This window comes from Impatiens glandulifera, chromosome 3, assembly GCF_907164915.1.
Source record: "Impatiens glandulifera chromosome 3, dImpGla2.1, whole genome shotgun sequence".
NCBI lineage: Eukaryota > Viridiplantae > Streptophyta > Magnoliopsida > Ericales > Balsaminaceae > Impatiens > Impatiens glandulifera.
In genome coordinates this window covers 64,198,126-64,213,360 of record NC_061864.1, presented here as the reverse complement: position 1 = coordinate 64,213,360, position 15,235 = coordinate 64,198,126, and the positions used below count along the sequence as shown (strand labels likewise).

Below are 15,235 nucleotides of genomic sequence, written 5' to 3'. Positions count from 1 at the left end.
GATTTTCCGAAATTCATATAACAATCTTTCCCTTGGTTAGACTTTACGTTCTCATTCATAATTCAGTCTCCATGATCAAGTCTAACTTACGTGACATTCCCTACTAGGATCGAAACTAACAACATTACAATGGTATCCTAAGGAATGTACTCGAGTTCAAATCATTGGTCCGGGATAAAGGAATGAGATCCTAAGGAAGCTAAAGTAATCCAGTCCGGAGACTCTAAGGGAATTCAGGTTAGAAGAATTCTACTCAAACAAAGTCAAGGTTGTGAGCCACGACACGACACTTTTCTTATAATATCCCGAGTGTTAAACGGAAGGGCAAGTCGAAAGCTAAAGCTAAGGCTTACCTCGGATCAAGTCAGCACCACCCGCAGGTTCAGGAGAAAGCAAAGTTATAATATAAAGAAAAAAAGAAAGAATCGAAGTTCAAAGGTAAATAATTAATAAGTAATTAAGAGGAAAGAATAATCACTTCTTTAGTGGACTGTCTTGCTTTAAAGAAGGTGTAAGAGCATATTTATTAATGGTCTCATTAACTTTGGAGTTGTTCAATGTGTTTGATGAACCAGTTATCTCCTCCAATTCACTCTCCAAAAGAGCAAGATCCTAACAAAATATAGCATTTTCAATATAGAATTTTGATGCAAAACAATATCTTAAATTACAATCAATTAATAAGCTAAATAAATAGTAATACCTTGGAAGGAACAAAATGAGTTGCTAGTCCACATGCAATCATATCAGCCCCATCTATTCTAGCTCCTGTCAATCCCAAAAATTCTCCTGTGGACAAATTAATATCTTCAAATTTTCATTTTTAAATTAACAATTTTCAAAAACTGTCAATTTTAATTTGTCTAGACCATGATAACAAACTATTATAGGTAATTTGGGGTGTTTTAGAATATCATTTGATTTATATAGAACCCTACCAAACCAAGTGAATGATCCAATATTCAATCACTAAGATATATGTCACTTTGATTATATGAACATAGAGAAGTATAGATGCATTAGATTTTGACTTTCTATAGGAAACAAATATTGTTAAAATTAATTCTAATCCTATGGTAATTTTCTAATTATTTGGTGATTTATTTGGGTTGATATATAAGAACTATATGATTTTTTACAACACCACAATTGCAATATGAGTAATAATTGAGAAAATTATCATCCTTTATAATGTGTTAATTAGTCAAGGTGATCATATTTGAATCTCCAATTTCATTACCTTAAGACCTTTTTGATCAATTTCTGGAGTTGAAATTAAATTAAATTTTCATAATATATAGATCAAAAGGGAATATAGACTATTTTAAAAATTCTAAGTTATATATGAATAAGCAAATCTCTATCCTAATTACTTACCAAAGTAACCTGGGAGCCTGGACAAAATATATCCGGCACCCACATTTGGAATAAGACCTATTGCTATCTCTGGCAATGAAAATATCTGTAAAGATTTAAATTTGAGATATAAGTATTTAAAATTAAAATTAAAATTGTAACGATAAATGATTCAAATATAAATATATCACAGCTCTACAGTTGAAACGATTAAATAACATAAATTAAAATATTGCTCAAACTATAGTAGAAACATTACCGTATTCTCAGTAACGATTCGAAATGTTGCAAATGTAGACATAGTCGCGCCTCCACCAATTGCGAATCCATTCACAATGTTTACCTATACAAAATGTACATGGATTGATTAAGTTAAAGGAGTTATTTATTAATTTTGAAAACCAATTTATTAAATAATCCAAAATAACAAACCCGTATTAGGGAGGTAATTAAGTTTATTTTACTTATTAAGCATGCATTAATATTTGCTCGTAACTTTACATTACTTTTAATATGAAATTAATATTTGGTATCATTTATTAGTTAAATCTTTTTAAAAAATTTAAATCTTCAAAATTATGTTTTTTTTTATAGAGAAATTTCTATCAATGGTAGAACAAGATTATTTTTGCATCTCTATACGAATTTTAAAGTTTTTTAATCTCCATCGTTGGCTAATATATAATTTTCACTAATTGATCATATCATGAACATATATTGTGATACGATCGAATTAACCAAAAAAATATGACAAAATATAATTTAAACAAAGCTAAAATTACATATTACAATCAAAGGAAGTGACTAAACAGAGATTTCCTACCAAATCTGAAAACAAAATGAGTTATTATTCCTATGATTATGATGACAAAGGAAAATTAAGTAAACATAGATATTGGCTAAGTGTTCTCTTACCAATGGTTTCTTATATGTGATGTTTAAGTGAAGTAATGTTAACCACTTGTAGTAATATTTGGCTGTAAGACTCCAATGACCTGATTAATCAATTTAAAATTTATAAAAAAAGGATTAGTGAAAAAAATTGTTTCTATAATATATTTAATCAAAATAACTCCAATATTAATTTTCTGTTGAATTAATTAAAATTAAAAATAAAAACTCATTAAGAGATTATTAAGTAATCATCATAAAATTACGTATAAATACCAAAAAAAACTAAATTATTATTTCTAAACTTATTAAAATATAAACTCTAGCTAGTAATATGTATAAGTACAAACACAACATTATTATAGTGTATACTAATGTTTGGTTTGAATGAAATGATAACTATATATAATATCATGTCAATAATCACTCAAATTAAGTTAACTTCTAACTTCTAAGTTCGTATAAATGGACATATATAATATTTTGGGTTTCGAAATATCTTTGTCGAATCATTAATTTATATAAGATCATCTAAGATAAAAATATTTCTAATTAAAATTTGTTAGATTTAATTATTGTTACCTTATAAATATCCAAAAAAACATAATTTCATGGATGAGATAGATAGGTTTCAATCTAGAGGAATAATAAATTTAATATATGTCACATGTGTAGTAAGCGGAGGAGATGTATAAATCACAAATAAAATGCTTAGAAAATAGAATTCTTTTATGTTTATTATTAATTTTATTGTGGAATTTTATAGGTGAAACTTGTAAAAGATGTATAACATTACATTACCTGCAGTTATTAATCCTAGGATAGATAAAAGATCACCACCAGCTGAAAATGCTTTTCCATTTGCCTGCATTACATTATGAGTTATGACCAATGTCATTATTATTTAGAGCTTTAAGGGAATTATTTGAACTTATTTATTTTTAATTATTAATCTTAATTAGGATTTCCTCACACCATTCCAAGACTCTTGATATGATGGAGGGAAATGCGATTATTATTATTATTATTATTATTATTATTATTATTATTATTATTATTATTATTATTATTATTATTATTATTATTATTATTATTATTATTATTATAAAGAGTTAGCACGAAATTTAAAATCATGGTTCTCACCTCAAACTTAGAATAGACCGTTTTAGTAATTAAAACCTAAAACCTAAACAAAAGGCAAAAATATATAACCATAAGAGTCTCTAACTTGTGCTTATTTGTAGAGCGTTTAACTATCGTACCTAAACTTCAACCACTTAATTTATAATAATGCAAAATTATTACCTAAATAAACTCGGATCAATGTCAAACAACTTCTTAGTTATCTACCGATCGAAAACATAAAATCTCTAGTAATATGGAACTCACCTTAATCATCACAAGGTTAACATTAGGATCTAGCTCATATTCCATTAAGTTCTTCAATAATTGTAAGACCTGCATATTATTATCAATTTAAGTTAATAAAAATGTCACATCCCATTCAACAACCTAATCAATCCACCCAACAACCACTACTAGTCCAAATTTAAAGACAAATTTGGTACAAAGTCAAATCCAAGAATAATTATGAATATAATTTATTTTTCAATCATATATTATTTATCTAGAGAAGGGTAACCACCTTATATTTATGACTCCCACATCATCTTAATACTTTTGTTCTCTTAGTCAAATCCCTTCTCAATCTCATACAAATTAATTATTTATATATAGGATAACAAAATTCAATATAAAATTAAAAATATTTAATATTTTAATTTCTTACACACTTCTCTTTTCGAATACCTCTTCAACTAAATTTAAAAGAGCTAATCTTGAAAAATAACGGAACAATAGTTTTTAGTTTCATCATAACAATAAAGTTGAGTAGGCATTTTTGTGATAAAATTGTACGACTTAAGACTCATAGATAAAACATCAAAACTCCTTTAATCATCATAAACCTTGAATAAAAATTGAGCAGCATTTAAAAAAATAAAATCTTGTTTAAATATAAAAATTGTTAAGATAGTGAGAGATTGCTAACTCGAAATTACTAGAAGAGTTAAGAAAATTGCTAACTTGAAACTGATAAAATTATCTACTCAATCTAGGAGCTTAAATAACAAAGTTAAAAGGTAGATACCATCTTCCTAAGGATGATGGTATGATTGAGATCAAACTAAATCCATACAAATCTTAATCTTGAATGCCAGTGATCAATTGATATTGTGTTTGGTGGAACGCGTTTTAGGGAAGGAACTCAATGTTAAACTACGTCTTTTGGGTTGGTCTTAGTATTGATAGTAAGATACAAAATCTCGACTTTTCTATTAGTGGTGGAGTTTTCTTTATTAATCGATTTCTTCTTTTGCAAAAGTATCGTGACACTACAACTCTAAGGATGTTTTGAGTGTTTATTTTAGTATGGAAAGATTCTAGTTTAGTTGCTTGTTGCAAAATTGTCTTGGTTCAATTTACTTTAAGTGAGTCGATTTGTTTAATAGCCTTTTTGTTGAACTACATTGGGTGAGTCTTTGATATTTTTATTAAATTGGAGAAACTACCTTTTAATTTAATTTTTTTATGAGACTCATTTTAACAAATAGAAAATTATGAAATGCGCGCATGTGTGATTACCATTTTATAATTGATACTATTTCTTTTGTCGAGTCGGTTTAGTATCACCTTTCTTACTTTAGAATTAATTCCCTCAAACAAAACCTGCATTAACATAAATTAACAATACATATATAAATGTGATAGTGATTTGGAACATTAGGGTGGAATGAAAATTGAAATAAACAATGTTGAGGGTTCGAGTATAAAAATGATCAGAATAGTTCAAATAGCACAAACATTATTTTAAAACACGTCAAGTTTTTAACTAAAAAAAACCCTTTATTTACAAAATGGCATTATAGTGTAGAATAATGCTAGACATTTAAAAAATAAATATATATAGATCACAAAATAAATATTATATATAATACATAAACAAGCTCAATATTATAAGAATAAGAACGATCTTTCATGTTTTAGAATTGAATTAATTCAATTCTAATTCTTTGTAGAAATTGTCTGATTAAGAAATATTTGAATTAAAAGTATTTACAAATATTTAAACTTATCTAATATAAAATGTGAATTACGTACCAGATCATCTAATTCTTTTTTGAATGTGATAGACATTGCTATTTTCTTTCTCTTTCTCTATCTTCGGAATAAAAAAAACTCAAATATATATACTCACTTCTTCCCTCTAGTGTATTTAATTATATACAGCGTCCTTGTTTGGTAAGAGTTATTTGAATAATTAATTAAGTTATTTGAAAAAAATATCGTTTTATTTTTTCTTTTATTAATTAAATCAAGTAATTTATTAACTATATTAAAATATTTTGGTAAGAACTAAAAATTTACACACTAATTTATAAAATTAAAATAATTATTTTAATTTATTATTGAATAGATAAAATCAAAATAATTAACCCTAAGGTCAAAACTCAATTAAAACAATTAATTAGACTAATTATTACAATATTTAAAACCTAATTAATTAAGAAAAATTATCAAAATAATAAAAATAAAATCATTTAGAATAAATGTTATACTCATTTATCTTAAAATAATTTTAGAAAAAATCAGGAATTAAAATAAATAATTTAGAATGAATGAGGTACCTATTTCACCCCAAAATTATTTATTTAACCCTAAAATATGAAGAAAAAAAAATTGGTAAAATATTGCGATATTTATTTTAATATTTTGAGTATTTAAAAAGACCAAAATTAAAGCCAAATGGGTGAAATAAAATCAATTTCAAATAAACTTTTAAGGTTTTAAAATAAAAATAAAATCATAATCAGGTATGGCCGAATATAAAAAAGAAAGCTACAGCCGAAAACAGGGCCATCAGATGAACGCTGAGATCTCATCCAATGACCCAGACGCGTCTGCGTAGCCCCTTGTAGCGGAAGGAACGCGCCCAAGTTGCATGAGATCATCTAACACGGACATTAACTCCGTTAACTAGGACGCTAACGGAACACCCAAACGCCAACGACGTTAAACGGAAGGCCCAAACGCGCTCAAAACAACGTCGTTTTGAGCGCCATCATCGTCTACATCGCGACGCCAGAGAAGATAAGATCAAAGACACGTCTTTGATTTTTTATTTTTGGAACTTCCACCATAGTCAACATTTTTGGCTGATTATAAAGCTGAAATGATCATCCCACTTCGGTGATCATTTTTGCTACTTATATAGGGGTGATTCATCCATATATCTCCAAGTTGACTCAAGAATAACCAAAACGTCATTAATGACTTTTGGATGATTCAGTCCACTTGAAGCTTCCACCGACTCAAGGATGCTATAAATACATCCCTAGAGTCAATCCGAAAGAAAGAGATAACATCTCAAGCCTTGAATCAAAAGTTTTTGAAAATTATTTATTTAACCCTAAAAATATATGAAAAATAGATAAAATAAATTGGTAATTTTTTTTCATATTTATTTTAATATTTTGTGTATTTAAAAAGATCAAAATTAAAGTTAAAATGGTGAAAGAAAAATCAATTTCAAACAAACCTTCAAGGTTTTAAAATAAAAATAAAATCATAATCAGGTGTGGCCGAAAATAAAAATGAAAGCTACAACCGAGAACACGACCATCGGATGAGCGATGGGATCTCATTCAATCACCCAAACACGCCCACTTAACCCCTTGTACCGGAAGGAACGTGCCCGAGCTACAAGATAACATCTAACGCGGACGTTAGCTTTGTTAGCTGAGATGCTAACGGAACGCCCAAAAGCCAACGATGTTAGACGGAATGCCCGAACGCGGTCAAAATGACGTCGTTTTAAGCGCCATCATCGTCTTCATTGCGACACTAGAGAAGATAAGATCAAAGACCCGTCTTTGATTTTCTATTTTTGGTACTTCCTCCACCGTCAACCTTTTTGGATGATTCTAAAGCTGAAATGATCACCCCACTTCGGTGATCATTTCTGCTAATTATATAGAGGTGATTCATCCATACATCTCCAAGTTGACTCATGAATAGTCAAAACGTCATTAATGACTTTTGGCTGATTTAGTCCACTTGAAACTTTCACCGACTTAGGGATGCTATAAATACATCCATTGAGTCAATCCAAAAGAAATAGATAACATCTCAAAATCAAAAGTTTTTAAAAATCTGCCATTGCAGCTCAAAGCTTCTAATTTTTCGAAAATTTCATATATGGCTTTATAACTTGAATCTGAGCATCCCAAAATCTTTCCTAATGATCAATGAGTGTTCTTAAATCCTTGGTAAGGTTACAATCACCTTCTAATTCATATTTATAGTTTGAATTTCAAATTTTTTTATTTCAAATTACATAAACTTGTATGCTTGTTGTTTATGGTGTTTTATGGTTGGAAATCTATCTTTAGATAATTTATTAACTTTTTGAATAAGTTATAAACAATCAATCAACTTAAAATAAAAAACCTAAATTTAAATTTTAAAAATAAAAAAAAACGTATTTTCTGTTCTTGGGCTAATTTTCTTGAATTACAATCCAGAAAGCATCCCAACATGATTGTAATGATGTTGGATAATTATTTGGATAATGTTTGATCCATCCCGATCATGTTTGATCAAAATAAAAAAATTTAAAATAATTAAAAGTTTTGAGTTCTTGATCTTGATAAAATGAACAACTAATGTTCTTGTTTTGGTACCTCATTTCTCGTCAAAATAGCTTTAAAATCAAAAATTCAAATTTTGATCACAAACTGTTTTAAATGATTTGATCATCATCCATGTTGATTGGTACTTTCAGATGATGATCAACATATTCCTGAAAGTTTTGTGTAGCTACCCAAACCCTTGGATCAAAGAATCCAAACCTAAAAATAAATAAAAAAAAAACTTTGGTGTTCTTAAGGACCGAAGATTGTTAGCCTATGATCGAGAAATTTGAACCTAGGACTGAGATCCAAGACCGATAATTTCAATAGGACCGAGAGGTCCGACCAATGTTCTTGAGCTAGGACCGAGAGGTTTAACCGAGGATTTTAATCTAGGATTGAGATGTTTAACATAGGACCAAGTATCCCTAAACCTATTTAAATATCCCTAAACCTATTTAAATAACGCTAAAACCTAGAAACATTACTAGGATCGAAAGAATAATTGGTTAAAACTCAAACAATACACAACCGATTTTCAAAAGCCAATTTTATAAGTAGGGACCGTTTTTAAAACGGGTACAAAGGATGAAGCGCGAAAGCTCTTTCTGAAGTATCACCAAACTACGAACTAAAAGAAAACGATGTTCAATACGTTTATACGTTTGTACACGTATGCCAACTTTTATTGATTTTAAGAAATTAACTAGCGACTCTGTTTCAAAATAAATAATCTTTTAAATTAATCATTTAAGCTAAAGATTTAAAAAAAAATCAAATTGTGATTTAATTACGGTAAATTTCCGAATTATTTAAAATTTAACCTCGAAATTAATTTTTAATTAATTTCAAAAGCTGTCAAAAATTATTTAAAAAATTATTATTTAAAAAATTATTTTAAATAATGTTTTATTTTAAAAGAAAGTTTCTGACACGCAAATTGATGTTAAAATTCTCGAATATCGAAATTTTCAAGGAAAATAATACAAATGAATTTTTCAGGGTTACAACTCTATACATTATTTTATAAGAAATATTTTTCATTAACTATTAATATTTTTATGTATTTTCATCAATAATCATACTTTTATAACTTTTTACTAAACAAAATTATTTAACTAAATTATATCCGAATAAAATCTCAATTAGGCCAGGCTTGCAAAAATGTAAAGCACGTAGACTCATTGTAGAATTAAATTAATTTGTTTTGGGTTTAATTCAATTCTAAACAATTAATATCTATCAAATTTGTAGTAATAATCTTTTTAAAATAATATTAGTCTTCTATTAATTTTTTTTAGAACGCTGAGTTCCGCTTCATTTTAAAAGTGCAATTAATCATCGCAAGTTAAGCATATAACTCGCAAACACACTTAATCATTTAACCAAATACACAAATTTTCGTCCCCAGAACCTCAAGGTAAATTATACTATGTGATAAACTTTAGATACCTTATATTTGTTTTAAATTCTTTCAAGCTTAAGGTTTTATTTAAATTTTCTTATAAAAATTACTTTAAGCTCTATTATTTCCTTATATTCTAACTATAATTTTTAAATTTGTTTAAGAATAAGAAACAGTTATCGTAATCATTATTGTTATGATATATAAACAAATTAATCAACGTGACATATTCATTCCAAAATTATTTTATTATTATATATTAATACATTTAAAAAATATTTACACTTTTCTCAAAATCATCCCCTATCAACATTTTATAAATCATTCAATGTTTATTTAAAAAAATTATATCCGAACAAGTCCTTCATATGATTTTCACATTATCTTTCTTGAGATTGTTGAATGTCTGAATCACATATCAATATCGTAATCTCCAAAAATTTGCAAACAAGATCGATACCTAAACTCATAGAATCGGTTGAAAAATTTTCAATGAACATGTTAATTTTGGAATGTGAAAAAAAATCACACTAATACGGATTTTAAAATTGAAATCAATTGTATTAAAACCTAATATTTCCATGATAAATATATTGATCCAATAACCGAACTCTTAAATAGACAGATATCTAACGTTCTAGATAGCATTAATAACTATAATAACAAGACAAAGGTATCCGTATAGTTGTATATAGTTGAAATTCAAACCTAAACATTTTCTTCATTTCCAATTTAATTCTCACAGCTCATTTAAATTATGTATTTAGTGGAATTTTATTACATTTAAACTAAATTACAATTCAAATTTTAGTTTAAAAAAAAAATTAAAATTAGAGATAATATATTAGTTGCAATTAAAAACTAAAAGTTACTTTAATAATTTCGTCCTAAATTTGAAAGAAAATAATTGACATGAGTAGAATCCAATGCGAAAAAGGCCTTATAGTAGTTAGTTCATTGTTTTCATTTTCTCTTCTTCTTTTCTACATGATACCGATGGTTACCCATCTTTGTACATTTTGTTCCCTTGGTGTACCACTTTTATATTTTATAAGGACTTGTTTGATGAAGATATTTAGATTTAATTCAAATAACTTCATTTTTTTTCATAATTAAATCATTAATGACCAAAATATTATATTAATCTTCTTTTATTTTACAAAATTTTAAATATTAACTATAAAAAATATTTCCATCATTTAATTCATATAATTCCTTTTTGGTTGTTGTAAAAAAATATAAAAACATTTTTAAGTGATGTATTTAATCGCAAACATATAAAGAAACAGCGAAAGCAATCGAAATAATAATTTTTTCATGAAACAAAACATTTCTAAATAACTCTTACATTTGCCTCTAACTCTTCGTCAAACAAACTCCAAGTTTTAATGACTACCAACTTACAACTACCATTACATATTCCACAACCGAAATAAAGTTAGCAAGGTTTTAAGGATAAACATCACGTCTCACTTATCTCCAGCTAATTTACTAGTTTTCAACCATTTTACCAACAATTTAACAAATTCATTTTAATTGAGAAAGGTAGATAGAAATAGAGGAATTTAGGTAATGGATTTCAACCACTTATTATTCCAACTTAATTTAACAACTGATTTTAATAAAAAGAAAATGGTTTTTAACGCCTAAAAATTGACTTATAAAAACGTTCGACTCAATGGTTGATACCCATAACTCACATCTCTTTCGGATTTTGTAGAAAGAGTTCAAAAAACAATAATAGAAGTATGGATGTAGTGCATTTTAATTTATCCACATTTGTCATTTTGCCCAAATTTGAGATTAAGAACTAAATATATGATCTAACAAATACTATACTAATTTTAAAATTTTTAGAGTCGTTACCCAACTTCTTTCAAGTGATACTGAGAAATAAAAAATTTGCGTGTGAAAACGGAAAAAAAAAAAAAAAAAAAACGTTTTACAGGCCATGCGCTTGATTACACTTTGGAAAGAAATAAGGCACTATGTCCCTCTCATGCTGTCTAAGGACGTCCCTACTTTAAACTCTTGGTTATTTTTTACATTTTACTTATATTCCAAATCATACTCATGCATCTAAAGGTCGAATCTAGACTTATCATGTGTCTTCATATCAATGTATCCATAATCACGTGTCTAAGAACAATGAAAAATTTAAACGTACATATGGGCAAAAACAAAGGCAAAAGGATACAAAAGATACTAATCCAAAACTTAATTTTCAAATAAATACCCAAACGAGGTCTAGGAAAATTATTTTTGTGTTTTTATTGGAATTTTTTTTTAAGATTTCCCAAGTTATTAAAAAGATAGAAATATCAAGAAAATAAAGAATGATAAAAATATGTAAACACAGGCCCTTAGCTAAATAACTGAGGGTGGTTCGAGCCGAGACTCGTCAAGGTTCGGTCGCGGCCTAGTTGCGGACACTACAAGACACTCGATCGAAGGGAAAGGAGAGATTCGATCGGACGTATGCATCAAACTTTCACCGGAAAAGAGGAGCGCTTGGTCGCGACTCAAATTCTTGGTCGTAGGGTGGTTTGCCCATCGATCACAACTCTTTATTTCTCGGTCGAAAATCAAGCCACCTCCCTCAGTCATAAATTACGCCACGGCCAATTCCTTCCTTCGGTCATGCCTTGATTTTCTTGTTAAAAAATCGAGCCACGACTCTTTCGCTAACGCAAATTACACCACCAACAAAATCCAATATAAAATTTCTAACCTGAATTCGAAAAGAAAACTTACCTTAATGTTGTATAAGCCTATAGAAACTTTATCAACCAAACAATCACACAATATCACCATTACAATAACCATGAACAAGAAAACTAATTTAGCTAATTTTGATTGTTTTTTTTTTAATTTTGAAGCTACCTTAATTAATCGATTCTTCTTCTAAAATCAAAATCCAAGTTTTGAAATGTATGTATAATCTTCTAGGTTGGGCTTCTTGTTAGGATTTGTATCTCCCAAATCCGACCGGCTTGAAAACAATCTGTAAAAAACACAAGAAAGAAGAACACAAAAACACACAGATTTATAGTGGTTTACTCAAATTGAGCTACATCCACTTCAGCCACTACCAGATTTCACTAAGAATAAGAAGAAGGAATACAGAGTTTTTGTCTCACACTTTATCTCTCTAAAATTCTGTCTTCACAATGTAAACCCCTAATAATTACATATTTATAGGGTAAACATTCAGGTAATAAACCTAAATAACTTTGGTCAGGCCAAGCCCAAAACCAAAAAGAAAACCCAATAAACTCTAATTAACAATGTAGAGTTTATTATAAGTGTAGGCTCCATAACTCAACAATCTCCCACTTGGAGACTAACTTCATCATCTATCGATCGGTAGTGGCTTTCCATTCGGTGTCTTAACGAAGAAGACCAACTGAAGTTGCACACAACTTCAGTTTCTCATTTGTCACAACTTTCGTCAACATATCAGAAGGATTCTCACTCCCGGGAATCTTCTCAAGAGCTAATACTCTATCTTCTAAAGTTGACCGGATAAAATGATAACGAACTTGTATATGCTTTGTCCTGCCATGATAAACAAGATTCTTTGCCAAATGAATGACACTTTGTATGTCGCATCGCAACACACTTCCCTCGTAGTCTTGATTCAATTCTCGCAAAAAGGGTTGTAACCACATCATTTCCTTAGCAGCTTCTGTCATAGCAACATACTATGCCTCACAACTAGAAAGAGCAACAATCTTCTACAATTTTGAAACCCAACTGATTGCAGTACCTCACAGAGTATAAATATATTCTGTTGTGCTCTTCATACTATCAACATCACCACCATTGTCAGCATCAACATATCCTTCCAAACTCATATTAGACTTTCGAAAAAACAAAGCGAGACTCGTACTTCCTCTTAAGTGTCGTAGTATCCACTTTATTGTTTCCCAATGTTGTCTATCCGGATTGCTCATGAATCTGCTAACAACTCCCACTATATGTGCTATGTCTAGTCTTGTGCAAATCATCGCATACATAATACAACCAATGGTAAAGACATACGGAACAGTTGCTATGTATTTTTTTCTCCTCCTTTGTTGAAGACGATTGATCTTTAGATAGTCTGAAGTGACTAGCTAAGGGGGTAGTAACTGGTTTTGCATCATACAACTTGAACCTGCTAAGAACTTTCTTCACATATTCTTCTTGTGAAAGCTTGAGAACTTCTTCATCCCTGAAAATTCTCATCCCAAGGATTTGTTTAGTAGCACCCAAATCCATCATTGCAAACTTTTCAGACAACTCTTTCTTGAGCTTGTTAATCTCATACAAGCTTGCTCCAGCAATCAACATGTAATCAACGTAGAGAAGAAGAATAATGTACGATTTATCAAACCTTTTGATATAGAAGCAATGATCAACTTCACACCTCAAAAAATTACTTTTCATGAAACTATCGAACTTCTTGTACCATTGCCTTGGAGCCTGTTTCAAACCATACAGACTCTTCTGAAGCTTACACACAAGCTCATCTTTTCCTTTGATTTCAAATTCTTCTGGTTGTCGCATATAAATCTCTTCATCTAAATCACCCTGAAGAAAAGCGGTTTTGACATCCATTTGTTGAAGATGAAGATCTTCTTTCACAACTAAACTCAAAATAGTTCTGATTGTCATCAATTTAACTATTGGAGAGAAGATTTCATTGTAGTCAATACCTTCTTTCTGTTGAAATCCTTTCACAACCAACATTGCCTTGTACCTCATGGTTTTATCATGTTTTTCTTTAATCCTGAAGATCCATTTGTTGTGAAGTATTTTCTTTCCCTTTGGCAGCTTAGTGAGCTCCCAAGTCTGATTCAACGTCAAAGAGTCCATCTCATCTTTCATCGCAGACTCCCACTTAAATGATTCATTAGATTTTATTGCTTCCTCAAAACATTCAGGTTCACCTCTATCTATCAACAAGATATAGTTCAGAGATGGAGACCACCTCTCAACTGGTTTTCGATTCCTTGACGATCTTCTCAACTGTATAACCGGTGTTTACTAATTTACCTCTGGGGCCACATTCTCAACAATTTCATCTTCAACAACACATTGTTCTTCTTCGATAGTTGGTATATATTCAGCTGAAAAATCTCTCAAATCGACTGTACCAGTCTCTCCCAACTTGGAATCACTATCTGATGTCTTCCCAACACAATCTTTGTAGAGAACCTGTTCATTGAAGATAACATTTCTGTTACGAATGATCTTCCGATTTTGATTATTTTAGAAACGATAACAAAACTCGATATCACCATAACCAATGAAAAAACATTTATTAGACTTTGGATCAAGTTTACTCCTATCACATTCATTAATATGAACATATGATAAATAACTAAACACTTTCAAATAAGAAAGGTTTATCTTTTTATTGCTCCAGGCTTCTTCAGGAATTCTGAATTCAAGAGGAATAGAGGGTTCCCTGTTTATCAAATAGGCAACAGTATTAATAGCTTCTTCCCAGAAGGTTTTAGGCAGCCCTACATACAATCCCATGCTTCTAGAACGCTCGTTCAATGTTCGATTCATTCGTTCAGCTACTCCATTCTCTTGAGGCGTTCGGGGAACAATCTTCACCATACTGATCCCATTCACACCACAATACTCTTGGAAATATGAATTGATATATTCACCTCCGTTGTCGGATCTCAAGCACTTAACTTTCTGATTTGTTTCATTTTCAACCAAAGCCTTCCATTTCTTGAAAATAACAAATACTTCAGACTTGCGCTTCATAAAATATACCCATACATTTCTTGTCGAACCATCTATAAATGTCACGTAGTATTGTGATCCGCCAATAGAAGAAATAAGTGCAGGTCCCCACACATCAGTGTGTACCAACTCTAGCCTTTCTTTC

At 29.5% G+C, this 15,235-nt stretch overlaps 1 protein-coding gene across 1 annotated transcript; it reads right to left on the bottom strand.

Annotated features, from left to right (window-relative positions):
- Positions 1 to 474: 474 nt before the first annotated feature.
- On the bottom strand, positions 475 to 5,442 carry LOC124930623 (probable 3-hydroxyisobutyryl-CoA hydrolase 2). Its single transcript, XM_047470952.1, has 8 exons — positions 5,407 to 5,442; positions 3,637 to 3,705; positions 3,049 to 3,112; positions 2,272 to 2,351; positions 1,616 to 1,699; positions 1,378 to 1,462; positions 704 to 789; positions 475 to 612 (listed from the first exon to the last, which is right to left on the bottom strand). Exons 1-8 carry the CDS (start codon positions 5,440 to 5,442, stop codon positions 475 to 477), a joined length of 642 nt encoding a protein of 213 aa, XP_047326908.1.
- Between the last annotated feature and the right edge of the window lie 9,793 nt (positions 5,443 to 15,235).

Excerpts from the sequence above, each read along its gene's own strand:
- LOC124930623 (XM_047470952.1), bottom strand. The coding sequence starts at position 5,442 with ATGTCTATCACATTCAAAAAAGAATTAGATGATCTG. Across the intron at positions 2,352-3,048 it reads CCTAGGATTAATAACTGCAG|GTCATTGGAGTCTTACAGCC; the intron begins GTAATGTAATGT and ends TTGATTAATCAG. Across the intron at positions 1,700-2,271 it reads TCACATATAAGAAACCATTG|GTAAACATTGTGAATGGATT; the intron begins GTAAGAGAACAC and ends CATTTTGTATAG.